This window comes from Calonectris borealis, chromosome 9, assembly GCF_964195595.1.
Source record: "Calonectris borealis chromosome 9, bCalBor7.hap1.2, whole genome shotgun sequence".
NCBI classification, from domain to species: Eukaryota; Metazoa; Chordata; class Aves; order Procellariiformes; family Procellariidae; genus Calonectris; species Calonectris borealis.
In genome coordinates this window covers 21,272,501-21,298,673 of record NC_134320.1, presented here as the reverse complement: position 1 = coordinate 21,298,673, position 26,173 = coordinate 21,272,501, and the positions used below count along the sequence as shown (strand labels likewise).

Here is a 26,173-nt window from a genome sequence, read left to right as displayed (position 1 = left end):
CAAGGCCTGTTCAAGTCTTACTAGTGTATGTCTTATCACTCATATCCTTTTATGATGCCTGCAGTTTTATTGTTATTTGCTCAAGTAGGTGAAACCTGCTCTGGACTCAGCTTCGTTACAGGACTTACTTGGTAAACACTAAAAACGAGGTTGTTTTCTCTCAACCATTTTGTCCTTCTGTTGGATTTATTAAACTTGGTTTCATAATGAAAATATGATCACTAGACATATTGCTTCCCTCCACAGTTTGAACTTTGCCCTGCCAAAATGTTTATGGGCTTTTACTTAAGGCCGTAAGGACCTATCATAGAACTAGAACTGAAATCTAGATCTCCTATACAATAAAGCAAGACACCTAAGTATGAAATTGGCCTTTCTCCCTAATCACAAGATTGATATTCCAAGTCCAATCCAATGGTGTCCAATCCAATAAACACCTCTTTATTTCTAATAAAGAATTTCTCAGTTCTCCCTGCATTTCTGTGGGAAAAGGGCATAAGTGGTTTCCTTAAACTGTACTAGAAATTAGAATACTATTGGCGGTAGTCAGTTGGCCCCATATACTCACAGGTTTAATGTTTCTGTATCTAGTAGCTCCACAAAAATACAGAATCTCTTGTTGTGAAGTTCAAAATGTGGACTGGCCACATATCTGAGAATTTTGCATGCCCTATTCCTTGTTTTCCCTACAAATTTCTTATTTTGCGGTGGAGGGGGGAGGGAGGAGCGCGCAGGGGTGGGGTGGAATACTATGATCACTATAAATATTCTTAGGTTTTAGTACTGTGAGGGCAAGTAATTTCTTTTGAGGAGAGTAGTTGAGGTGATTGTGTTGAGAACATTAAGATATTTACTGAGCTATATGGGTGTCTATGCATTTTTCTGCTGGTCGTAACTAAACTTAGAGAATATGAATAAGGCATCTTGTATAAGCAGTCCTGTACTGAGAATGCAATGTTGGTAAACAAAGAGAAGGGATAATATTTGATACTACAGTTCATCTGTTTCTCTCTGCTTTTGTAGATGTCTATTCCTTTGATGAAGAGGAGCCGGTTTTAGATCCGCATATAGCAAAACATTTGGCACACTTTGGAATTGATATGCTGCAGATGCAAGTGGTAGGAAATCTGTCTTTTATTTAGTTTGTTGTTTACTTGTTTTTTGTTTAGTTGGGGGTGGGAGAGAAACAGGAGAAGAATGATACTTGTAGCTTATATTGTGTGATTCCTTCAGACTGTTATGATAGTATTTAGTTTTGTAAAGTTCAGCCAGCCAGTTCATGTTTTATTTTCTGAGGTCTGACGTGAGTGAATCATTACTCTCAAATCTGAAAATTGCCTTCCGAAAGAGTTCCTTTGTAGTCTTTAGTTCACATATTTCACTTCTCATGTGTTATGTATCTTTCAAGATTAAAAACCTCATTCAATTAGAGAAGAGTATCTAGAATATTTAATTACAATGAGTGAAGGAAAGCCTATTGCATATGTAAACAGATACAAATCTTAAGCAAAAATAAGCTAAGCAGTGGATAAGTAAAAAAGTGGTTGAAAGGTTCTTTATGCAAAGTTATAAATTTCACATTAAGTCTTGTTAATAAATACATTATAAATGAAAAAAAACATTCTCTCAAGTCTAGAAAACAGTGTGGTCTATGGTGTGGTACACTAGAAAGGGACTGGGGCAAAAAGGGTCCTGTTCCCAAACTTGTTGCTGGTCTGTATTAGTAGAGAAGTCCTTTTAATAATTTGTATGATATATATTAATTTCATATATTTGTGGATGTTGATTCCAGTTCTGTTTAAATGATCTAAGAAGTCTGAATGGAATATGGTTATAAAGGCAGGTGGTTTTATTTTTATTTTTTCACTGAAGCGCGTAGCCTAGTATCACTACCTGAGAACCTGAACAAGAAAACTGTTAAAAATGAACAAACCTGATACTGGTTTAGTGTATTTCATTGTCCAAGTGGAGAGAAAACTAATAATAACTCTAAAATGATAGAGAAGAGTTAAACTGCAGTTTAAAAAGCCTTCATGGTACTAATAATATTTTTGGTATACTAATTTCCCTGCCAATATAATGAATAAAAAGTCTCTTTTATCCAGCGGTCTTTCTGGAAGACTTGTTTTACTCAGCAACCTTGAAAACTTAGTCTCAGCTGCTGCAAAGGTTTCACCTCCGGTCTTCGGACCAGTCTGAAAAATTCTTAGTGAGGTGGTGGAGTAGTGCTAGCAGTAAATGACACTGTAGTGACCTGTACCTACAAGCTGTGGACAAGCTATGTACCTACAAGCTTAAAGCTGAGCTGTAAAGGGGAGAAACTTCAGCATCACAAATTTTGGCTTTTCCCATTTGAAAGAAGGGAAAAGTTCTTGGATCTGCAGCTTTTCATCTGGTTTGTTTGCTAGGACCAGCTTCTACAGCAGCAGCTATTCCTGGCCATTACAAATGGAATATGAAAAAATGCAGTCTTTTGATGCTGAGGCTTGAGGTCACAGCCCTGAGAGAAGTGAAGCTCCCAGCTGGGCTTGAGGTCACAACTAGGAACACTCAAAGAGCCAGTGATCTGTGGTAAAGAGCTAAGAGATCTATTGGAAAAACAAGTTGCTAGCTTTCTGACCCTGATCTTCTCCTTTGCATGCGGGGTTTACCTCCCTTTGCCCATTGGTTTGGCTCTTCTTTTCTAGAGTATAGATCACAAAGTTGGTGGTGGTGATAGCAGCAGCAAAATTGTTGCGGAAGTTAAACAGATTAAAAAAATATCTTGTTGCTTTCAGACAGAGAATGGGCTAAGAGATAATGATATAAAACCAAGAGTCTCTGAATGGGAAGTGATTCAGGAAGCTGGCATGAAACTCAAGCCCATGTATGGCCCAGGATACACCGGCATGAAGAACCTGGGAAACAGCTGCTATCTCAATGCTGTCATGCAAGCCATTTTCAGCATCCCAGAGTTCCAGCGAGCGTGAGTAGCTTCAAACTGGTTCTTGTCACTAGCTGCTGCATTCCTCAATTTCTTATTTTTCTAAGCAAAATGGTTTTTTAATTTTTGTCTCACATGCAAATAAGTCTCTTTCAGCCAGTTCAGTGGCTGCTTAGAGGATTTAGTGATTGTATTGTTCTGTTCTGGAAAAGGTTGGAACACAAAACCCAATCTGCCTTTGAAATCAGAACTTACTCACTTAGCGTCAGGGAAATCACATGCCACCTTGTAAACTTGATTGCTCTGTCTCTGCTTTTTATATACATACATACATATGTCTATTTATCTTGGGATCATCAGTGTCACATTAGGCCCATGCCTTCGTATACCTGCAGGAATCATTCTATTGCTCCAGTGCCATTTGTGCAAAAAAACTGTACTGGCACAAACATGTTAGTATTGATCCATGCTAGTGAAAAGCAATGCACCTTTTGCATGCAGGTCTGGCTAAGAAAAGGGAAACTATCAGAGGCATTTTTTTAATTAAAATTCTAATTAAAAAAAAATCTCATTTCATGAAAAGGGTAGTGTGAGCATAAATTTCCACTGAATAATTAAGAGAGTAAAAGGACAAAAGCATTTTTGTTTGAGTCTGCCTGTCATTCATCATAAGCACCACAGAAGAATATGAAATATTCCCAACGGATCAAAACTGAACACATCACTCTAAGGAGAGAAGCCTTTTTATAAAGCACAGTCTATGGTTTGCAATAAAATTCAGAGTGCTCTTTCATTCCACAGCAGTAGTAGTGTGTGTGCTGGAAGTAAGGCTTTTAGATTTTGGAAAGCCTCCCAGGTTTTCATGTAGCAATTGCCTTCTGGAGAAGAAGAGGGAGAAAACTTGTGTTTGTTTACTTTGTCAGCCATATGGAATACAGTCTGTAGATTCATTAAGTGCCAGCTTTTCTACGTGCATTTTTGAAAAATATAAAAATGGACTTTACTAAGGGAGGTTGTTTTCCACAGCATAGTCCTTGGAGTTACCTGGAGCACTTAGTATCAACAAAGTAATGGAGATCTTTGATGAAAGAGGGACCAGGCAGAAATTAGATGTGTTCTTTCAACACGGCCATACCTACCTAGCCTGTTTTTCTTGTGCTCAAGGGAAGCAACACTCAGATAGTGTGCTACTAAACGTTTCACTTTCCAACAAACTGGCTAGAACAATATATACCTCAGTGTTTGTTGTTAGGAGTTAGCCTTTGTTTCTTTGAAGAAACAGTAGAAACATTCTTTTTATGTGTTTTGGTCCTGATACAAATTTGGAATTTATTTGGTGATGTTGGTTAGGAGTAGAAAGTACATTGGTTCTAAACCCAGCTCTATGGTTTTGAGCAACACTATCCTGCAGTTATTTCAAGATCAAGGAATAGAATTTAAATTCCGGATGAACAACAGCACCATATCCTTTATAGCTAGAAACCTCTAAGCAAAACTGAAATGTCCATTTCCTAATTTCTTTACTGTTATTTTTCCATGATAGAAGCACTCACCAGGGATAGATTAAGTCCTGCTATGATGTAAAATTTTACTTGTTAGCACAGAGGAAGCCTGCTGATGTATGACTGCTGAGGGCTGAGGATCTGTCAGGATATCCTTGAGTAAATCTAGCTGCAATATTTGAATGTTTCTGCTTTTGTTCTTGCTGCCCAGGTACGTGGGAAACCTTCCACGAATATTTGACTACTCTCCTCTTGATCCAACACAAGATTTCAACACTCAGATGTAAGTGACACTTCTCAGTGGATTACTTGATCAAGTTAAATAGAATGTAAATAGTTCAATGGAAGGGCAGAAGAACATCTCTGCATGGGCTTGAAGGTGAAATATGGCACAAGGTAGAATGGGAAGATTTGCCCGCTTAGTTGCAGGTAATGACGTTTCATCGGGGGGTCAAAGACAATAAACTTTTTTTTTGCTTGGAATAAAAATCTTTTCTTCTTTTCAGTTTTTCTCACGTGTTTGTTTCTACCCTGCCACGTTCTTCCTTACAGGGCTAAATTGGGACACGGCCTCCTTTCTGGCCAGTACTCTAAGCCACCCATGAAATCTGAGCTAATTGAGCAGGTGATGAAAGAAGAACACAAGGTATTTGACTGAGTTTGTGCAGCCTGGTAACTAGGTAAAAGTGATATCCTGAGAAAAGGGAACAGGTGCCGGGCATTGAAGAACTCATGTGGATCCAGCATGGGATGCTTAGCAAGGTGGAATGTGCAGGATTCTAGTCAGGAGTATATTAGTCAGGGACTATTTGTGCAAAGCATTAAAGCAGCCATTGGTTCTGCTCATCCTGCTGCTCCAGTGATGAGTGCAAAAGTTCATAGAACTTGCAACTTATGTTTATATTCTCTGAGGAACAAAAAAAAAAAAGTTATCTAGAGAGTCCTGAGTATTTGGAAGCAAACTTCTAAACCCTCTTTAAATTTCAGAAAGAAGTATAAAGAGCTAAAGAGTTGTTTCCAGGAAGTGTCTGACAATATTCCACCTGATTTCAGGAGAAGCTATCTAGGTAATGCAAGATTAAGTGGTGCTGGAGGCTTTCATGTAGATGAAGGAGGGGCCATGCAGAGCCGTGTCCACTGGGGCTTTATTCAAGTATTTCATGGTACAGAAATCATGTAGAAGCATGTCTGTGCCAGTGGGATCTATCCTGGAAAGACAGTAGTATATGTGATTTTGGATATAAATTGAAACTCTAATTGCTGGACAACCTGGGGAGAATAATGCATATATCCTGATTTTAACAATTCACATTAGAAAAAACCTTGGAATCAGCTTCCTCAGAATAGGCAATTTCAGAACAAAGTCATTGTTAACAAAGAACAAAGGCCGGGTTAAACCGACAACAGGCATACTGAGGGGCAAGTACTGTATAGCTAACATGCTAGACACAAAGGAGAGAGGAATTGGAGGATGAAATAACCTTTTTCCCCTTGTTTATGTAATACAGAATTTTATTTCTCTGTCATAGTGAGTGTTACCAGTGGGAAACTTTTATTTTTACTGTAATGTGCAGTAATTTTGCAGCAAAACAGATACTTAGATCACAATATCTAGCTAGTATCTAGCTTCAAGAACTCCAGTATTGTTGGCTCTGTAATTTGCATATTGCCTTTGTGGTGTTCTTCTGCAACATGAAAGTAGCTTGTTTCTCTTACGCTGCAAAAATCATTAAGGCATGTGTTGGCATTGTAACATCCATAGACCTGTGTCTTTAACTGTCTGTGCTTTTTCCTCATCCAGCAGTGAATACATTCACTCTCACAGTCACCAGAAAGTCTCTTCCTATTCTTTGTCTGAGAGTCTTTTGGTTTTAGCAGTAAGGATAATTTTTGATGAAGGCCTGACTGATCTATTTGTATTAACAAGGTTCATTGGCACTGCTTGATTCACTGGTTTATCTTTTTATCTGTTCTTGCTTGCTTTTGTGAAGAAGAAAAGCTGTCAGTAGCTTAGTGGTGAGATGGAAAAGTTTCTTCTCTTTTTGTAAGTTGGTTTAAGTTTCCATCAGCCTTTGGAGAGTGAGATTAGTTCAGATTTTGCCTCTCTGCTCAAATTCTGCTGGTTTTGGAATTGCCTTTGTTTTCCCTGGAGTCATCCAATTAACAGTTCTCTTAAGCAAAGTGTTAGTTATTGGGACAATGTTATCTAAGCAAAACTGTTATTTTAGATTTGTTTTACTATTCAAACCATCTACCTTGAAACCTCTTGTTTAGAGTGACGCTGGGAAAACTGGACCTAGAATATATTTGTGTCCCTGCCAACCTCTGTTATTATGACCCCAAGCAGCATGTGGAGTCAAACCACACACTCCACAGATGGGATATTTAGAAATGAAAGGTCATCTAATAACCAATACTGAAATAATACCTGTAGAAAAGAGCTGTCTTTATGGAGAAAGAATCTCTGATACCAAATTGTATTTTTTTACACAGTAGAAGTCATGCATGTGTCTGTCACAGAATCATGGTGATAGTTTCCATGGAAATAGATATTTTCCTCTACCTTCATCTATCAGTTATTGATATAGAAATTTCTCCTCTGAAATCGGAATGCCAAGGGGATTTTGGACAAAGATAGAGCATCTGGTACAGAGTAGTTTGCATGATCTGAAAGTCCTGTGTCTCCTGAGATTGCTTTGTACAGTAGCTATTCATTGTTTTGGAACAACGAACGAATCCTGTTTGTTTCCTTTAAATAAAGTTTAAAACTTATCAACGTATCACTGTGACTAAGGAATAGTGGAATAGGTTTCAGCAGACTCCTCACATTAAATTATGTATACTGACTGATCTGTTTTCTTAAACGCATACAGGATATGAATGAAGAATAATGTGTTGGAAGGTCAGGGACTTGAACCTTTTGAATAAAGCTACACCTCCATGTTTAGCCCAGCAGCCACTACTAGCAATGAGATATTGAGAACTTTTTAATGTCAGATGGTATACAACTCTGTCAGGTAGTAGTAGCCATCCTCTGGCATTTAACAATACTTGTGTTGTTCGTAAGTTCAGTGTAATAAAGTTGTAGTTACGTGCATCAGATGACTTCCTTATCAAGCAATTCATAGCATGTATTAGGATTTGAAACAGCTTTTACTGCTTTTGTTCTTTGTTGTGTTGAACATTTATTTAGGAAAAAAAAATCAAGTATAAATATCTTCTCCATTCCCTCACTCTGGGCATACAAATCTATGTTTTGTCTGTTTGGGGGCGCTTTTTTTGTTTGGTGTCTTCCCCCCTACCCCTTGTTAATACTGGTATACATACAGATAGTATTTTGTCATCCAGAGAGTTGTACTGACACTTATAATAAATATAATTGCATAGGATTTTAGGCCTTTGGTGTTTTCAAGTGCTTCTGCATTGTGTCTATAAAATCAATTACTCATTTTATTTTTATTCTTTTACTTTTTTTTTCCCCTCCTACACGCAAAGAAGTTCTCTAGCTTTCTGGGTCTTTGGAATTGATCCAAAGTTTGGGGGAGTTGTTGCCTGTAAAAGCATTCGTATGAGATCTGCAGTGGTCCAGCACAGTCTATATTTAGCTAAACTGTTTTGCAACTGTTGATGGGGAAAGTATGCTAGGTATTCTATAAATATTCATGGTACTGTGGAGCTAAAATTTTTCACCACAGGAGTTTAGTGTGGAAATGGCAGCAGGTCTTCTTAGACCCACTTTAACATTAAAAACAGGCTGAAAGCCTAAAGGGTCATCAGCTAGGACTTGATTTTCTGTTTAGAGCTTTGCCATTTCTTCTGTTATTTTTCTTGTACTTGAGGTGGAAAGGGTTTAGAGGGCAAGATCCGATCCTCTTCTATAGACTGTCACACATGGCATGTTTCTCTTCTCCCTGCTCAAATGGCTGAGTAAAAAGTGTATAGATGGAAACAAGGCTTGATTCCAAACTCATTGCATTATACATCAGGGCAAATGTGGTACCTTGACATATTCTTGCTTCTGACATAGAAAGAAGCCTGGTATGTAGTAATTTGAGCTGTTTTATGCATTTCTCTCCCCAGTCCTAGCTTTGACGAAAGGCAGCTGAGGACACTGAAGTGATATATAACCCAAGATTCAGAAATCCCTAGAACACCTCTTTGTTCAAGCAATACTCTGTCTCTTTACGAGAGCCTTTAAAGAGCATCATAGCCTGATGTGGTTGCTGGTGTACTGCCAAAAATTGAAAAAGCATTAAAATTGAGAATCTGTTTTTGATTTCAGTGACTCTAGGAATACCTTAACCTGGTGAAACCAAGAATAAAATTTTATTCTTTTAGTGTGTGTTCTATGTGCCTTCCATTTCATGCTGCGTTTTCTATTTTTATATTGGTATGATAGTAAAGAATGAGATTGGCTGAGTATATAACAGCCTCTGACATATCCTAAAGAATACATTTTTGCTTGGATTGTCTTGAAAATTATTTGGTCTCATGGAGGATGAGGGCAAATCTGAGTAAAAGATTCTGACCCTTTAAAAGGGATAATAGCTAGTGTTGTCTTGAGGATGCAATTTGGGGTGGTTGGGGAGGCTTCTCAAAGTGGTATACAGGGTGAGAAAGTCAAAACTAGGACTCTCTTGGAGACTAGAAAATTTCTGATTTAGGGTAGTTTTGTACTGATGTAACTGAATGGCCAAAGGCAGCATGTTCTGGTCCTTCAACATGACCAACACCTGCAAATTGCAAATTCATGTCAACCCATCTGGGAATGCGTGCTGCACAGATTAGTTGTTCTCTGCTTGATTCTGTAGAGATCTTTAGAAAGGTTTTGTCCTAAATAAAGCTGCTAGCTGATACACTAAAGTGCTTCAATGCCCACATACTTTTAGCTGGAACAGGGTTCTGAAAGGAATGTCAGATGTTAGAAAACAGTGTAGGCTTTTAACCTTTCTGAAAACTACTAATCTTTAGCAAACCGTCAGTAATCTCTTTTAACTTGCAAATGCCATAGAAAAATCAGATGGAGTGAACGCTGTAGGAACTATGTCATAAAACATATTCTAAAACCCCCAAATCATGTTTCAGGACCCTTTCCATTTGTATTAAAATGGAAAACCAGATGAAACTGAAACTATCATGTCTCCAGTGGCAGAAATGAGCCGTAGATAGATCTAGTGGAGTGACTTTGGGATATTTGGTCCAGGAATGAATAAAAATCCTTCTTTAAAAGGTTTCTCTTTCTTTTATTTAGCCTCAACACAATGGAATATCTCCCCGAATGTTTAAAGCTTTTATAAGTAAAGGCCACCCAGAATTTTCCTCTAATAGACAACAAGACGCACAGGAATTTTTCCTACATCTTATAAATCTAGTAGAGGTGAGAAAATCTGAATTACTGCTTCTTTTCCCTGGTTTATTACACAATGAGGGCAGAGCTGTTTTGAGTGGCTCATTTTTTTATTATACTCTTTTCAGCCTTGGATATGTAGAAAATGGTACTAATTTAAATGTTTTTTGGTTTAGAAACATTTGTTTCTTTAATTCTCCCTTCTCTTTACTTCAGACTCTTGCATGACCACACACAGGGCCAATGCTGCTGATAGCAATTGCAAGAGAGAGAGAGGTCAAGCATCACTGTACAGGCTATAAGATTTATAAACATATGTGACTGTCCTTTTAAATTGCTGTTCGTTTTATGATTACATGCTATCCATTTGTTTACCATATTGAAGTCTGTCTTGGAATATTAATGAATTTGGTATTATGATTATTATTATCATTCCAAATTTATGACATCGTTGGGAGCAAGCTAATTACTATGTCCAGTTCTTTTACAAATCCCAGCTGTACGTCATTGAATCACTATGGGAGGAAGGGCTCCCCTGCTGAAAACAAAGTGACTATGTCAGTTGAATATTTCTATATAGAATGTTAGTTCCACTGAGCTCCAGCTCAATGCTCTGTGTAAAAAAAATCAGTACTGTGAATTTTAATGCTGTCTTTCTGAAAAGGAAATTTACAAATACATGCAGTTTTGATTTAAAGCATTTCTTTCTTGTCCATCCTTCCTCCTTCTTTTTCCCATTTTCCCCAAGAATCCAGGGTGTTTATTCGTGTGTTACAGTCTAGATGAAGTTATTCTATTTGCATGCATAATGTTCCACATCCCAAAACGCATGTGCTGATTATAGGGTGGTTAGAAGACATTTTTCTGTTTTTTGCCTGATAACAGACATTAACATGAACAATATTGTATGACATTCCCATCTGGATAATGAGCTACATGTTGCTTGTTCTGTTTCAGTGCAGATTCAGAGAAGTAGGAGCAATTCTATTTGCTGAAAGGATGCTCCATGTTATTTACCTGAGCTTTCTATATTGTAACCTTCCACCTTCTGTTCACCTTGACTCAGTCAGATTCATTAGCTACATACTCTGCAAGTTACTATGTGTAGAAAGATACTGCTGTGTATGCAGACATTGTGGACTTCAGTGGGATTCTCTGTGGGTGCAAGAGTTCTGCGTGCAACAAAATGCAAGCTGAGCTGTCAGATCTGGGTGCAAGATTGGTGTCTTTGTGCTTGCCATAAACCAACCACAAGCCTTTGGGTTCTCTGGTCATTTTAATGATAGTCACTTAAATGATTGGATCTAATATTCCTTTCAGAGGAACCCTGTAGGTTCAGAAAACCCTAGTGATGTTTTCCGGTTCCTGGTAGAAGAACGCACACAATGCTGCCAGTCCAGAAAGGTCCGCTACACAGAGAGGGTGGACTATGTCATGCAGTTACCTGTTGCCATGGAGGCAGCAACAAACAAAGGTAAAGAAAGAAACTGGTCCATTGACTGACCTTCTCGTGACACTCTCAACCATGAGGGAATGAAGTTTTCACCCCCATGTGGTCTCTTTGTATGGATAGAATGGTTCAAGGCCATGTGGTAAATCAAACCAATGAACTGATCAGGGGAAAGTTACTTGGTTTGGTTTTATTTAAAGACAACTTTAAACACACATCAGTTTGTGGCTTTACCGTCCCTGATTATATTTTTAGGGAAGAATGATTCTACCTGGATAGTTGGCAAGTTTTCAGAAAGATTTCTTCTCAGACTGTGGGACCACCATTAAGCATCACCACTCAGGAATATATCACCAAGAATGGTAGCAGTTTGTATGATAAAGATGTCAGAGATTTGTGATTTAAAACCTTAAGCTGGATTTGGTCCAGGGATGTGCCACACCACTTGCAGTACAATTTATTTACCCTTGGTTTTTTTGCATGTGTGTGCCCAAAGATCCCCATTAGCATTGGATTTCCTTTGTCCTGGACAGTGAACCAGTATATAAAAACCTCTTAATCAAAAAAAAGGAACTGAACATACTAGCTAATGAATATTTTGTAAAAACAAACACATACACACACAAAATAAATAATAAAAAAAACCCAACCAAAAAACCAAATCAGCTTTGTGTTCATTAGCAGCAGATAATAAGATCTAATGTGATAACAGAGAATAGGGGTATAAGCTGGTTTGTCATCTATAAAGTCAAAATACACAATTTTGTAGAGTAGAGGAGGGAAGGAAGATGAAGTGGTGGACATTGATTTAATATACCGGAATGATATTTTCATGCCTGTGAACTGCCTGAGAAAGCATACTTGTTTTTAAAGGAGAAAATGGCTGAGGAGGCTAGAAGACTTGGAAGTAGGAGGGAGACACTGACAAAATCGTGGTTGCCCCTGCAATCAGTGGTGAAGAATCTTGCAGACTAAGATAATAAATCATAGAATCATTTAGGTTGGAAAAGACCTTTAAGATCATCAAGTCGAACTGTTAACCTAACACTGCCAAGTCCACCACCACCATCTCTCTAAGCACCACATCTACACGTCTTTTAAATACCTCCAGGGATGGTGACTCAACCATTTCCCTGGGCAGCCTTTTCCAATGCTTGATAACCCTTTCAGTGAAGAAATTTTTCCTAATATCCAATGTAAACCTTCCCCAGAGCAACTTGAGGCCATTTCCTCTCGTCCTATCGCTTGTTACTTGGGAGAAGAGACCGACACCCACCTCGCTACAACCTCCTTTCAGGTAGTTGTAGAGCGCGATGAGGTCTTCCCTGAACCTCCTTTTCTCCAGGCTAAACAACCCCAGTTCCCTCAGCCACTCCTCATAAGACTTGCTCTCTAGACTCTCCACCAGCTTCGTTGCTCTTCGTTGGACACGCTCCAGCACCTCAATGTCTTTCTTGTAGTGAGGGGCCCAAAACTGAACACAGTATTCGAGGTGTGGCCTCACCAGTTCTGAGTACAGGGGGACAATCACTTCCCCAGTCCTGCTAATGTATGCTTGAGGTAAATAAATATATGCTTGACGTAGAAGTGAAGGGGACATCACAGGAACACTAGAAGGGGGATGTGCCTCTTCATAATCTCAAAATTTAAAATATTTTAAAGCCAGAAGGAACTATTCTGATTATTTGATCAGATCCTTTGAAATAGCACAAGACAGAGAATTCCACCTACTGCTTGTCACCTAGCCCACAACTCCTTGAAGTGGACGATATATTTTAAAAGGACCATTTTGATTTGAAAATTTAAGTTTTGGAGAACTTCGCATTCTTTGTTCATCAGTTTCAGTGACGATTCTATTGGTTATAAAAAAGCATGTTATTTCCAATTAATGGCTCAGGAGGTATATTAGTTTATGAATTTACCATATGGCGCTGCTCAACTTGCCAGTGTCGGGACTCTTTCTAGATCATACACAATCCTGTCCTGTCTAGACAGTCAGATGACACAGACAGCAATAATTTTCCAAGTCAGATTGAACTGATAACGTGGGTACTTGGTGTTATTATTAACACAGGATTCTGGCTGTCATGGCAAGGTTTAAATTACCTGTTGCCCACTATTTCCAGCGCTGTGTTTTCACCATGAACAGAAACCTTCAAAAAAGAGATGTGGGTGTAAGTGTAGCTTCTGACCCCAATGCAGACAAAAAGATTTGATGACTAGTTAGAGCCTTGTAAAAGTTCTATTGATATGTAGGTTTTTGCATTTCTAAAACTTGCAAAAATAAGACTGGTGAGGGATATCATAAACATGACAATCTTCATTTAGCTTTTAGTGTCATGTTTATTTTTCAGATGAATTAATTGCCTATGAATTGAAGAGGCGAGAAGCAGAAGCTGCAAGGAGACCTCCACCAGAGCTTGTCCGTGCCAAGATCCCATTTAGTGCGTGTCTGCAGGCCTTTTCTGAACCAAACAATGTAGAGGATTTCTGGAGCAGTGCCCTTCAAGCAAAATCTGCAGGAGTTAAGTAAGTGTGTGTCTGGCTGCCTGGACGTGGTGCAGAGAGAAATAGATAAAGCCATAGTGGGCTTTGGCATTGTATTAGTGTTGGGGCTCATAAATGTAATGTGCGGATCAAGCCTGACAAGAGTTGTAATGACCAACTGAGCAAGAAATAAATTGTTCTCAGCTGTCAAACTTTAAGAGGTGATGCAGTGTGGTTGTTAAGAGCTTAAACTTTAAATGCTTGTAGCTTAATTGTCTGCCCACGTTTTAAAATCGGGTGCTATGTGTCAACTAGTGATAGAGCTCTGTATTGTGTGGTAGGAAATATAGTTTGGATCACTGTGCTTAGTCTCTTGATGTCTTCATTTGACTAAAAATGCTGAAGGGCATTGTGGGACAACAAAACAGGGTGAAGCAAACAAATGTTGTGTTTCTTGTGAGAAAGTTCTTTAGATGGATGGAAATCTTTGCATTTGTGAAGTGCTATGCTGAAAACTTTTTTTTAAATGTTATTATGTTTTATATTATTGTTTGTATTTGGATTTCAACACATCATCTTTATATGCTACAGTGTCTGGTTGCATCTGTCAACTAAATTTGACTAAATTTGCTGTCACTTACATGGGGTCATAGTACAAGATGGACATATAAAAGAAGGAATCCATCTTGTGTGTTTATAGTCAGATAGGTAAAAGAACCAAGAATATCTTGGGCTTAAAAAAGCATTAAGAAGAAATAGGACGGCAGGTAAGGATCAGTGCAATTTTCAGGGGCAGTATTTCTTGCTGAGAACAAGAGTTAGTCTCTTATCCAGCTCCATTTCTGTGTCAGCAGAAGGGAGTGGTTGAAAATTGGACTCTGCCACTGGTTTGCTGTGGCTAGGTACCTTCTATTTTTAGATCACTTAACATATCAATGACTCATTGCTGTCTTGGCATACAGTTTCACTGACACTGTATTGAAAATTGGGAGACAAGTGCACATGGTGGAGAAGAATGCAGCAGAAACCTAAAGGTTTTTTTCTATTAACTGTGAACATGTTGGAAGAACATTCTAGTCTTTAAATAGACCCAGGGTTAATTTGTAATTTAGCTGTTCTTCATCCCCTAGGTCTTCAAAACCATTGAAAGAAGAAGAATAATTTGATATTTAAAATTCAAAAGTTTCATGCTGCAGATGATAAAGTTACTAAAATTGGAAGGTGATGCTAACAAGAATTTAGAAAGTAGTTATTTATAGTATGGTGGCCTTATATTTATGATGCATTTATTGTATTTTACTCAGAGTTAGATGAATTGGAAGAAAGAATGTGTAAATGGAAGATAAAGGGAAGGATGCAGGAGATTAAATGTGGGAAAAATGGGAGCATAGAGAAGAATGGCAGTACATATAATGTTATTACATATAATGTAATTGTGTTAAGATTAAATCTTTTCTTTTCACTAAGTGGGCAAATATCAGGGATCCCCTTAAACTCAAGAGTCATCCTGTATTTTGGTAAAGATCATAGTAGCTCAATAAGAATATCATATATGGTTTTTTTATATAGCACTTTCATGTGAAAAACTACAAGTGGCAGCTTTTTTATCTTTGCTTGATGAAATGCTTTATAGGTGGACTGATACCTCATGGACAATGCTACTGTTACTAGAAAGGGAGTGGAAAAAATGCAGATTTAATTGTTACCCCATTCTGTCTGAGCTGTGTTTTAAGCCCATGCCCTGAAGTTCTAGCCAATATGTCATTCAAAATTTATTTCCTGACATTCAACTTCAGAACAACTTGAGTAAGCAAGTTTAATATTACTTGTAGTTGTTTTCTATAATCTTCCTACAAGCTGAATTATCTGCAAGGGTTTGAGCTGACTTTCAGGATATGAATGCATAGAAAGCTACTATCATACTTCCCCTCTGTACTTGAAAACTTTTTTGTGAAATTTATGTTTATAAAATCCATCACTATTCATCTCACTCAGGGCTAAAGTTACTCATCTCAGTGTGCATGAGGTACTGAAATCTGTGCTGCTTGTGATTTTGTTGCCTTGTTTCACTGAAATGTATTTCTTGTGCTTCCCAGGACTTCTCGTTTTGCTTCGTTTCCTGAGTACTTAGTGGTGCAGATAAAGAAATTCACCTTTGGCCTTGATTGGATACCCAAAAAACTTGGTATGTGCCTTTTATATTTACCTTTTTCTCATTCTATCCAAGATAACCTATAAGCTGTACACGCTTTGGTCTATAATGAGGACCTGGCTTGAGTCTCAGATTTATACTGTGAAGATCCCAGTTGAATCTTCTTTTCTTTTATGACAAATTAAACCAATCCATCAGGTCTGTGGAGTTAAAATACAGTTTCATGTAGTCTGATCTCCTAGTTAAATTGCGCTTTGGTGTTCTGAATTTGTCAAATAACCATTTTCAGAAGGAGAATCCTGGCTGTGTTTGTAGCTTGAGTACCAGAGTCCCCTTTCTGAAGGGGTAGGTTGCACCATGATGTCATTTTGCTGGATTCATAAGCTTAGCCTCTGTCTTTGCTTTTGTAGATGTTTCTATAGACATGCCAGATTTCCTAGATATCAACCATCTTCGGGCCAGGGGTCTCCAACCAGGAGAAGAGGAACTTCCAGACATTGCTCCTCCCATTATCATTCCTGATGACCCAAAAGGTATTTACTGACTACTTCTCTCTTGATTCTCTCCTGTATTCCCCTTTCCCTCTAGCACATGCTGATCTCCTTAAGCTTCATCTTTTGGAGCTATGGACAAAAAAGCAGCTCTGTGCTTCCGTAATTGAAGACTCTTTCTTTTACGCTAAGGTTCAGAAACAAGAATATTAGAATATCCTCCTTCCTCATTCCCTGGGTTTCTCTGGAGAATGAAATGGTTTAGACTAAGTAAAATCATGTTTTTATAGTGTGACCTTAGACCCAGGTTGTTGCAATTTCCTCCAGATGACTTAAGTTTGGGTGCCTCAGTATTTAATAGGAAACCAGTAATGCAGCTACTCTCATGACATGATTGCCCCATTTGCTTGGATATTTATAATAGTGGTGGTATAATATCAAGCTGTATGCATGTGAAAGGAAGCTAGTACCTGATATTGTGTGTCAGAGCAAAGGCTATGGCAAAATTCAGTTCTCTAAAGGTTTTAATTTTGTCCCTTATCTGTAGGTTCCTTACCAAGGCCTAGTCTTTTTTATCCTCTTGCTCAATGGGCTGACCTAGTTTTAGTGTAAGTGCATGGGTGATGGTACCTTATTGATAACAAAAGAGATTCTTGCTTAAGTTGGTTTAGGTCAGCCATCAGCTATATTTCCCACTGATTTACAGCACCAGTGACTCTTTGCTCTGAGTTGAGTTAGGGAAATTACTGGGCAGAAACATCCCTGGTCTAATTCATGGCAAAAACATCAGGGATGTAAGGATGAACATGCCCTGCCTGGTCAAATGTTTCTATGACTTTAAAAACATGGAATTGTTTTTCCCATATGAATCTACTTAGCCTTCATATAAGTCCTTTTCCCTGTTTTTTTCCTTTCTCAATTTTCAGATTGTATGACGAACCATTTCGTGGAGTGTACGTATCTCACTTTTCTGAGATTGGTATTTCAGCTGCTTAAAAAATTGTCATGCTTTTGCTCAGCTAACGGCTTCTCTGTCCTCATAGAGATGCATGGAGTATTGCCCTGCATGCTTCTAAATAACAGCTGATTTTTGTACTTGTTCAGCGTTTACTTGCATGTGTGCAGGACTCTTTAAGAATCTGTAGTAGCATCAGCATGGCCAGAATATGAGCTGCTCCTTTATCTGCTGCTCATCAGCAGGATCTTGCAGTTCTGGGGGTCACAGCTGCTTGATCCTGGCTTCCTCTGGACTCTGATCTCAGCTGAAGCTGTTGGGCCTTGTCATTCAGAGATGAAGTTCAACTGGAGACTGCCAGATCCAGCAGCCATCGTTTCCCTCACCTGCAAGATCCTGCCTTTAAGAGAGGTGATTGCTTTTGGCTGCCATGTCTAGCTAAGCTCAGCACCTAACTTCTTGACCCCTTAAAATCCAGTGGTGAGTTTTTTTAGTAAATAAAGTCCTGTAGGAATTCATCAAGGTTTAAGGGTCTATGTGGATTACTGAGACAAAAGATTACCAGTAATCCATAAAAAATACTATAATGCTTTGTACAAGGCTGTTTTCTAAAGGATATGGGTTTACTGTAGTACTAAAACAAATATAAGAGATATGTATTGTAATATGTGGCACCATGAATAACAATAAGAAATACTATACAATGGATGAAATTAGACTTTCATATTTTAGAAGGTCCTTTCTTGTAGCTCTAGATACTGATGAGTCTTCAGTTATGCAACTGGCAGAGATGGGTTTTCCTTTGGAAGCATGTCGGAAAGCTGTGTACTACACAGGCAACCTGGGTGCTGAAGTCGCTTTCAACTGGATCATTGCACACATGGAAGAACCAGGTCAGTGATTGGAAGGTGTAGGTTAAACTCAACTCCTGGTTGTGTATTTTGGCAGTCAGTAGAAATTTTATAATGTGTGAGAGAGAAACAATGGCCCCCTTCCCCACCCCAGAAAACCTGGAGGTGTGAGTGAATTTTCCTAAGCTACTCCTGGGATATGCAGATCTTGACCATTATGTGGCATCCTCTGCCTAGAAGAAGACAACAAACCTAAGCTACACCAGAAGTACACTCTTCTGTCCTCACTGATGGTGTGGGCCAGCTCCCTGTTTTCCACCCTTTGGCTAGGTCTGTGCTGCTAAGGGGGAAGCTGTCTTGTGATCAAGTGTAAGTACAAAGAATCCTGTGGTCCAGATGCTTTTCTTCCATATCAGCCTTCTCTAGCTCAGGCTAGAGCATTCATGCCATACTTAGAACTTGGGCTATCTACTGATGGACAGGGCTGCTAGATGTTCTCCACTTCCTGTGTTTCATCCATGCAAAGTTTGGACCCATGATTCAGCACTGAGTATACCTGAGCACTCCCTTTGACAGGAAACTCCAGATTTGGTTGAGTTCACACTTCACTGTGGGCTTTTGTGTTGCTTGTGTAAATGGGGAATGAGTTTCACTTGGGCTTAACTGACGTATTTCAGCTACGGAATCAGTTCATTTTACATCTATACGTGTATCAGCCGGGTTGTCTACTATTCTGGTGTCATCATTGCTTCCATACCAATCTTTGCTACCTTCCTGCAGTTGTTTCACTTCTGTGATGTGCCAAGTTGTTCCAGCCTGCTCAGTATGAGTTTGTCCACCTAGATATTTTGTAATGTGCATGTTCATTTGTTGTTTTTAAGGCTTTCCCCACATTTAAGTCCCAACTGGGCCAGTGAAGTGAACTTACATTGATTTCAGGACTGCTTTTGAGGTCCTGTTTGTTGTTTGTTTGTGTTTGTTGTTGACTTTCCAGTTCAGTGGGGCAAAAGAACAAACTGATGAATGTTTGTTTGTTCCAGACTTTGCTGAGCCATTGGTCATACCTGCATTTGGAGAAGTTGCTTCCAGTGGAGCAGCTGCATTTGGAGCTGTTGGGCTAGATAACCAACCTCCTGAAGAGATGGTTGCAATTATCATTGCCATGGGCTTCCAAAGGAATCTAGCAATTCAAGCCCTGAAGGCAACAGTGAGTTCCATGAGTTATCGGTAGCACTTGGGTTTCATTTCATATTAGGTGCTTTGTACATGTGCATGCTCAGATGGCTTTGAAACATGCATATAGAAATCCAGCTATGATGCACGTAGAACTATTCTGGCAAAGTGTGGGATGCCTGACTTGTCTGCGTTAAGGGGTGGGGAAGCTGGTTTGTATGTTTCACTTGAATGTTAAAATGTGAAGGAAAGTGAGGAAAACTTAGCTTCTTTTACCATCTGTTGAGAAACAACCTGGATGCCTAAAGACTACGCATCTTCAAGATGAGAACCTGGAGGTCATGGGGATTAATTGTGGGATGATTTCTTTTCCATCTGTCAAGCTTCTGCAGAGTGCTTGTTCAATACTATTTTCCATGAAGGTAGAGTATGTATCTTACAAGTTTTAAGTGCTCTTTTGCTTGTTTGACTCACAGAACAGTAATTTGGAGCGTGCGCTGGAATGGATCTTCAGCCACCCTGAACTCGAGGAAGAAAGTGAGCCTGCTTTGGACATGATGAATACGGAGAACAATGCTAATGCCAATATCCTTACAGAGACAGGGTCGGAGGGACCCAGGGTCAAAGATGGATCTGGAAGTAAGTTCTCCTTCAGCTTAGAACTGGCTATCATGTTGTTGCGTCACACCTACACCATTCATAGAGTTCCTTTCTGTTTTGAAAGTAGTTATCGTGGTTTTTTGGACATGATCCAGACAATTTACTTCCAATCTTGCTTCTGGGGCTGAGTCCAACTGTGGGGCTGCTAAGTTCGGTGGGCTGTGTTTGCTCAGAATACTCTTTCCCTGGACTCACTGAATAACCTGAGTTCAAGTTTCTTGTTGCCACAGCATATAAGTCCCTCCTGGCCTAGCTTTACTTTTTGTTTTGTTGCTATAAGATAAAAAGACAAAGAAAAGGTAGAATGTTTAAGTCTTCAGAGGCTGAGCATCCTAAACATAACACTGCTGTTACAGACCACCTGAGTTTCTGTCCTCCTGTGGTCTGAGGGGAGATTTGATAATCCCTTCAACCAAGTTCCTTATTCTAAATATGGCAGGTATAGTTGGTGTCCTGCGTGTACTGCTTTGCTATTTTCTTGTTTTTTTTTTTTCTTTGACATCCTCAGTCATACTACTGCTAAATAAACCACAAGATGGGGCTAATGTACAGCAGTGAAAGTTGTGAAGTAGGCAAAGAGCCTACTGTAAGTGTAAAAGCACTAGAGTACAAAAGCTCAGCGGTGGTTCTAACATAAGGGTATCACATAATGTTTTTTGAAGGGTCTTTAATGACCAATTCTAATAACTGTAGTATGTTCTAAACTTGTACCCCTGGTCTTGACTGTAATGGTCTTATTAAAAAAAAAATCAACAGCCAATTTGATTTTTGTTTCTGTGGTTGCTGTTATTATATAATAACATTCATTTCTTTGTTTCTAACATTATAAAGACCTATCGTAAGTCTCTTGGAGACAGGGGAAACACTGATTATCATTAGGTTAAAAAAAAGAGATTTGGAATAATTATTTTTTGTGGTACTTAGCCTTTATAGACTGAGACCATTTACTGAGTGCCTGAAATCCTGATAACCAACATGATACTGTAAAATGGCTCCAGAAAGCCCTCTCCACCAAAATCCAGGCCCCTGTCCTTATGCAATATCCTGAAAGAAGGTACCCTTTTACTTTTGGTGGTAATTTGGGTGAATGGCATGAATGGGTGGGGAGCAAGAACCAATGCTGAGTTCTCCAGAGATGTTAAGCACAAAAATTGTCCTTGTATTAAAGGAAGAGGTTTCTTTCCTGTCCTCTCTTTTATGGGCTGCTGAAATATAAACTTCTGGGTTTTGTTTGATTTATAGGGGATCTGTGATCACACTTCTAGACATAGCTAATTTGTGTGCAGAATGAACTCCATATCTAGCACTTTCTGTGGTGCTCTCTGTGAACTAGGAATGAATCTGCTGTTTTCTCTTTCCTAGTAGGGGCTGTGATCACAGCCCTGCTGTATGTGCACAGATCTATGTGGGTTTGATTTGGATTGGTTTGATGTTTCCCAGTGATTCTGACCGCTAGTTAAAGTGAGAATGTGCTGCAGTCTTAACAGAAACTGTGTTTGGGGATGCACAGTCTGAGTTAAGAGTGCTTAGCTGCTTCTCCAGTATTAGAAAGTAAGTTTCCCCTGGAGTCGTATTGCAATGTTAGCAATAAAAGACTTATGCTCCCATTCGTATTTCTTAAACAGGATACGAGCTGTTTGGGTTCATCAGCCACATGGGAACATCCACAATGAGTGGCCGCTATGTTTGTCATCTCAAAAAAGAAGGAAGGTGAGTGGAATTGGGAGAGACACACAAGAATGAGCAAATGTTTTCTTTGAAGCATGCATCTGTACAGAGCAGTGTGTGCATTCATGGCAGACAAAACATGCATGTCGTTACCATGTATACATTTTCCACCAAAGAAATGAAGATTGTTACAGATTGTAGATGTGATAAGTCAGTTCTGATTCCACTGAAGTCTATGCTGAAACGTATCATCAGGTCTCCTGTGCTTGCTCTTCCAAATCTCTGGTCATTTTAGGGCATCAGTTCTGTATCTGGCTTTGTTTATCTGAGCTTCCCCCAACTTCCTTTCATTCCCCATCAATAGAAACCCATCAAACTATGGGCTGATACTAATATTGCTAGTACTGCGGAGCTGATCTTCAGTGTGATTTTGATATGTTCCTATTATTTGGTCTTGGGAATCTCTGATTCTCCTTCAATTGAACTGTAACTACACATTCCTCTGCACGTCCCTCTTCCTTTTCAGTTCCTGTCTCTGCCAGAACCTGCGTTAGCTGTTTCTCTGATCTTTTGTTCTTGTTGCAATGCCTAATTTTAGATTTTAAGCTCTTTGAAGTTTGGGTCTGAGAAGTCCCTGACAAACTTCTGATGATTTTTATACACATGGAATGTAATGAATCTTGTTTTCATTTCAGATGGGTGATCTACAATGACCTTAGAGTCTGTGCCTCAGAACGACCTCCAAAAGACCTGGGCTACATTTATTTTTACCACAGGATACCAAGTTAGGCCTCAAATCTATTACCTGGCCTTAAGAAGCCATAAGCCTTTTTAACCTGCCCAAAAAAGTGTACAATAAAGAAGAAAATCTAAAACCAACAAAAGACCCCTAACCCTTGGACTGCCAAAAAGCAAAGGAAAACATGGGATATTTATAGTTTATTTAAAAACAGTCATTTGATGCCGCCTTAACCATTACAGGGAAAATTTCTATTAGGTGATGTATAGTACTTTGTTTTAAATTATACACCTCAAAGGATACCTTAAGACCATGCAGATTGCTGGTGGAGTTTGCAGCTAGTATATGGAGAAAACAGAATTTTCAGAGTTGAACAAAAATAGCCCAGTTCAGCCCAGCTCCTGCCCGTTCTGTCCATGCATCCATTGAAGACTAGGAAGAAATATTTGCATCTTTGGTAACTGGGAGCCAGTGTTTTAACCAGAGTCCAGACCACTTAGAGAAATCATACCGCAGATAAAGTTGGAGGGAGAGGGTACGTGAGTGTTCTTCAAAGCAGAATGTCTTATTTGAGAGATTATTTTCGGTACAGTGAAAAAAGTCAACTAAAGTTATATCGGTTGGAATTCAGTTTTATAGTATTTTGGTTTGCCTTTTTGATGCATAAACCTAAGAAACTAATGGAGATGGAAGCAATCTCCTGTCAGTGCCCTGTACGTTTTCTGCCAAGGAGAAATAGTAGATTTTATTTTTGCAGACATAGGTTTCTTCATCTTCTCTTGAATGTTTGTTTTGCAAGTTCTTCCAATAGATTCAGGATTATAGATGGCTAAAAGAAGCAGACTATAAAATTAAATGCATACCTTCAGGAAAGGCAAGGCTATTATTTAAATTTTATTTTCTCATGAAGGAGGCAAAGAAGGGGTTAATGTCCCATTATGTTTATTTCAGGGAAATTTGCATCTAGACCACTCACATTCTAGCTGAAATCAACTCCCTGACAAAGTACTCACAGTGCAATTCTGCTTTCTGCCAAAGATTGCTTAAATATTTAGTTCCATCCATGAGTGGGGGAAATTGCTTAGTAAAATTGCTGATTTATTGATTTGCCCCTCTGTCCTTCCTCCCTTTAAAAAAAAAAACCACCACCACCAAAAACCAAACAACAGCAAAAAAACCCACCTTGACAAATGTTTCAGCTTTCTTAAAACATGCAAACACACCAATAATCTGCTCTCTTCAACAGACACCTTCTAAAAGGGGTTTTATATTTCTGGCAGGGGTGAAGGGGTGCATAAGTAGGGGCTGGCCTTTCCTGTCTTTTTTTTTGGGGGGGGGGGGTGTTACTTCAGTTTGTGTCACACGCAAGAATATATATGTGGGTTTTTAAATTGTACTTGAAAACACTAATTCTAGAAAAAATATAATGGTGAGTGCGAAACCTTTCATGATTCCAAAAAACCCCCAAAGGTTCGCAGTGTTGGCCACTGCTTAGAGACTGTTGCTGGAGTTGCCTCATATAATCTCACTGAGCCCTCAAAATAAATTGGAACAGTCAAAAAAAAAAAAAAAAATCCTCCTTACAGAGTGCAAGAGAGGCAGGGAGGTGTAATTACATTTTCTCTGCAGTCAGTACCTGCAAGTTTAATAGCAAAATTCAGGCAGCTACACCCTACAGAAGAGAACCCAAATTAAAAATCTCATTATGAGTAGGACATTTTATTTTTTCCAGCATTTGGGGAAAAATAGTTCTCCCTCTGATCATATAGCCTCATGCAGAGCCAAAAAACACTGTTAATTTTTTTTTTAAATCAGTTTTTGATCTTAAAAGATGGAGAGAAATTCTAGTGCAATAATTCTGTAGACTGTAAATGGTGCCTAATTGCTGGGAAAGCTTCCTGCACCTAGTGCTCTTACTGACACAAAAGAACGGCGTCCTAGCACATTAGTAAGTGGCTCCTGTGAGATTCAGCTGCCTTGTAATTATTGAGCCACCAGTTCTGGACAAAATAAGAGCTGCCAGTAATTTTTTTCCTTCTTGCAGGTTTTGAGTATTTGTGTATTTCATCCGAAAATGCCAGATTTGAAAATGGGATTAGCAAATTATGCAGTGATACATATTCTATTTGAAGTGAAAGAACAAAACTTCTGCATATCTATGTTTGTGCTTTTTCATTCTGGCAGTAGAAAAAGGACAAAAGGCATCTCTTTTTTTGTTGTTTTGTTTTTGTTAATTTGAATGCCCAGTTATATTCTAGGGAAGTTAAACACAACAGCTTCCCTCTTGCCACATGAGCTTAAAGGGCTATTTATAAACTAACAAGATCCGGTGGCCACTACCTTTTTATTTAGAAACTTCGGGTAAATAAAGGCCAACAGAATTGTTCCCATGTTTATTATTAAACTGGAAACATGGCTGGTCTCGTAGGATTAAGGATGGAGCTTGGACTCTTGCAAACCATTTGTCTGGTACATCCTAAAACTGGAATGGCTGTGGGACTGATTGATTTCAGTTAATAGGAGGCACACTTAGAAAGCTGGCAGGTAATAAACTGCAAATGGTAAATGAAAGGAGAGTGCCATTCACTGGCTGTGATAGGTGAACTGTAGCAGCTCGGCTTCTGAAATTCTTTTCAGTTCATCACTCGTGTGTACTGCCTGCCTGAACTACCAAGTGGGTCAGAAGTGCAGGGAGCAGTTTAGGAGAAAGGCTTACGGATCTTCTAAAATTTAGCACTTGAAAATATGTTAAAGTTCTTCAGCTGTTTGAGGAATTATTATCTCCCAAAGTAGTGCCTTCCCTCCTTTTTCAAATGGCCAGTTAAATCATCTTACTTTTGCTGTGGAGTGTGCGTGAAGAACATCATGAATCTGGAGGAGCAGGGTGTAAACTCCTGACTCTTCAGCCTAATGTGGAGGGGAGGAGTTTGATTTCTTTGTTCGTTTGTTTTTTTAAACTTCAGCATGCAGAAGCCACAATCAAACAGACTGTACTGAATGGATGACTAATTTATCAGGCTTTGCCTGCTGAAATTTGTATGCGCTTAATTGTGCTGGGCCAAGCCTCAGTGCACAAGCTGGGCAGTGGCTGATGGGGAAACTCCATGTGTCTGGGTACTGTAATAGCTGTTGGGGGGTTAGGTGCGCTGAGAGCTTCTTGACAAAAAAGGATGGAGGAAGAAAAATCACTGTGAGCTGTTTGAGACAATCTAACCTGAGAATTATGGTAAGCCAGGACGTGGCAGCAAATAATGCTCTTATTTCTCGGACTGATTTTTCCTTTTTCGTATGATACATTTAGATTAGGAGAGTGGAAGGAAGAAAAACTTTTCCTTCTTTTCCTTTTGCCCTCTCATTCCTAGCAGCATGCTGGATCCCGTAGACCCTTCATTCTGAGTCACAATCTCCAATCTCCAAAACATGTAGACACAAACTCCTGTTTTATCTTCCTAGCTAAAATATAATTAGGATAAAACTTTAATTTATTCAAAGCTATGGTTTAAAAACAAGCCTAGATGTTTCTGGACTACTATCACTTGTAATTCTACTGGGTTCAGTGGCATTACTTCTGACTTACTTTGGTGTAACTGAAACCAGAATCAGTCCATTTTCTTTGATTCAGGCAGCCTCCATTGGGTCGTAGCGCACATTCTGAATACGGATGCAACCAGAGCTCGTTAGACTGTTTTAGAAGGATCTCCAATTCATTCCTTTTGTTCTCCATCCTGGCAGCAGCCATTTTTATCTTCTTTGCTGTTTTCATGCATTGAAAGAC

General features: G+C 39.0%; 1 protein-coding gene across 1 annotated transcript in view; it reads left to right on the top strand.

The window, feature by feature from the left end:
* The window catches only part of USP13 (ubiquitin specific peptidase 13), a 54,745-nt gene extending 30,790 nt beyond the window's left edge, over nucleotides 1–23,955 (top strand). The window contains exons 7-21 of the mRNA XM_075157332.1: nucleotides 1,024–1,118; nucleotides 2,778–2,965; nucleotides 4,637–4,708; nucleotides 4,978–5,071; nucleotides 9,677–9,802; nucleotides 11,093–11,246; nucleotides 13,577–13,751; nucleotides 15,806–15,894; nucleotides 16,272–16,394; nucleotides 17,279–17,305; nucleotides 18,057–18,200; nucleotides 19,199–19,365; nucleotides 19,808–19,970; nucleotides 21,617–21,701; nucleotides 22,355–23,955. Coding sequence (XP_075013433.1) covers nucleotides 1,024–1,118; nucleotides 2,778–2,965; nucleotides 4,637–4,708; nucleotides 4,978–5,071; nucleotides 9,677–9,802; nucleotides 11,093–11,246; nucleotides 13,577–13,751; nucleotides 15,806–15,894; nucleotides 16,272–16,394; nucleotides 17,279–17,305; nucleotides 18,057–18,200; nucleotides 19,199–19,365; nucleotides 19,808–19,970; nucleotides 21,617–21,701; nucleotides 22,355–22,448 — 1,796 coding nt within the window. The 3' untranslated portion in view covers nucleotides 22,449–23,955. The remainder of the gene's footprint in view (nucleotides 1–1,023; nucleotides 1,119–2,777; nucleotides 2,966–4,636; nucleotides 4,709–4,977; nucleotides 5,072–9,676; nucleotides 9,803–11,092; nucleotides 11,247–13,576; nucleotides 13,752–15,805; nucleotides 15,895–16,271; nucleotides 16,395–17,278; nucleotides 17,306–18,056; nucleotides 18,201–19,198; nucleotides 19,366–19,807; nucleotides 19,971–21,616; nucleotides 21,702–22,354) is intronic.
* Nucleotides 23,956–26,173: the final 2,218 nt, after the last annotated feature.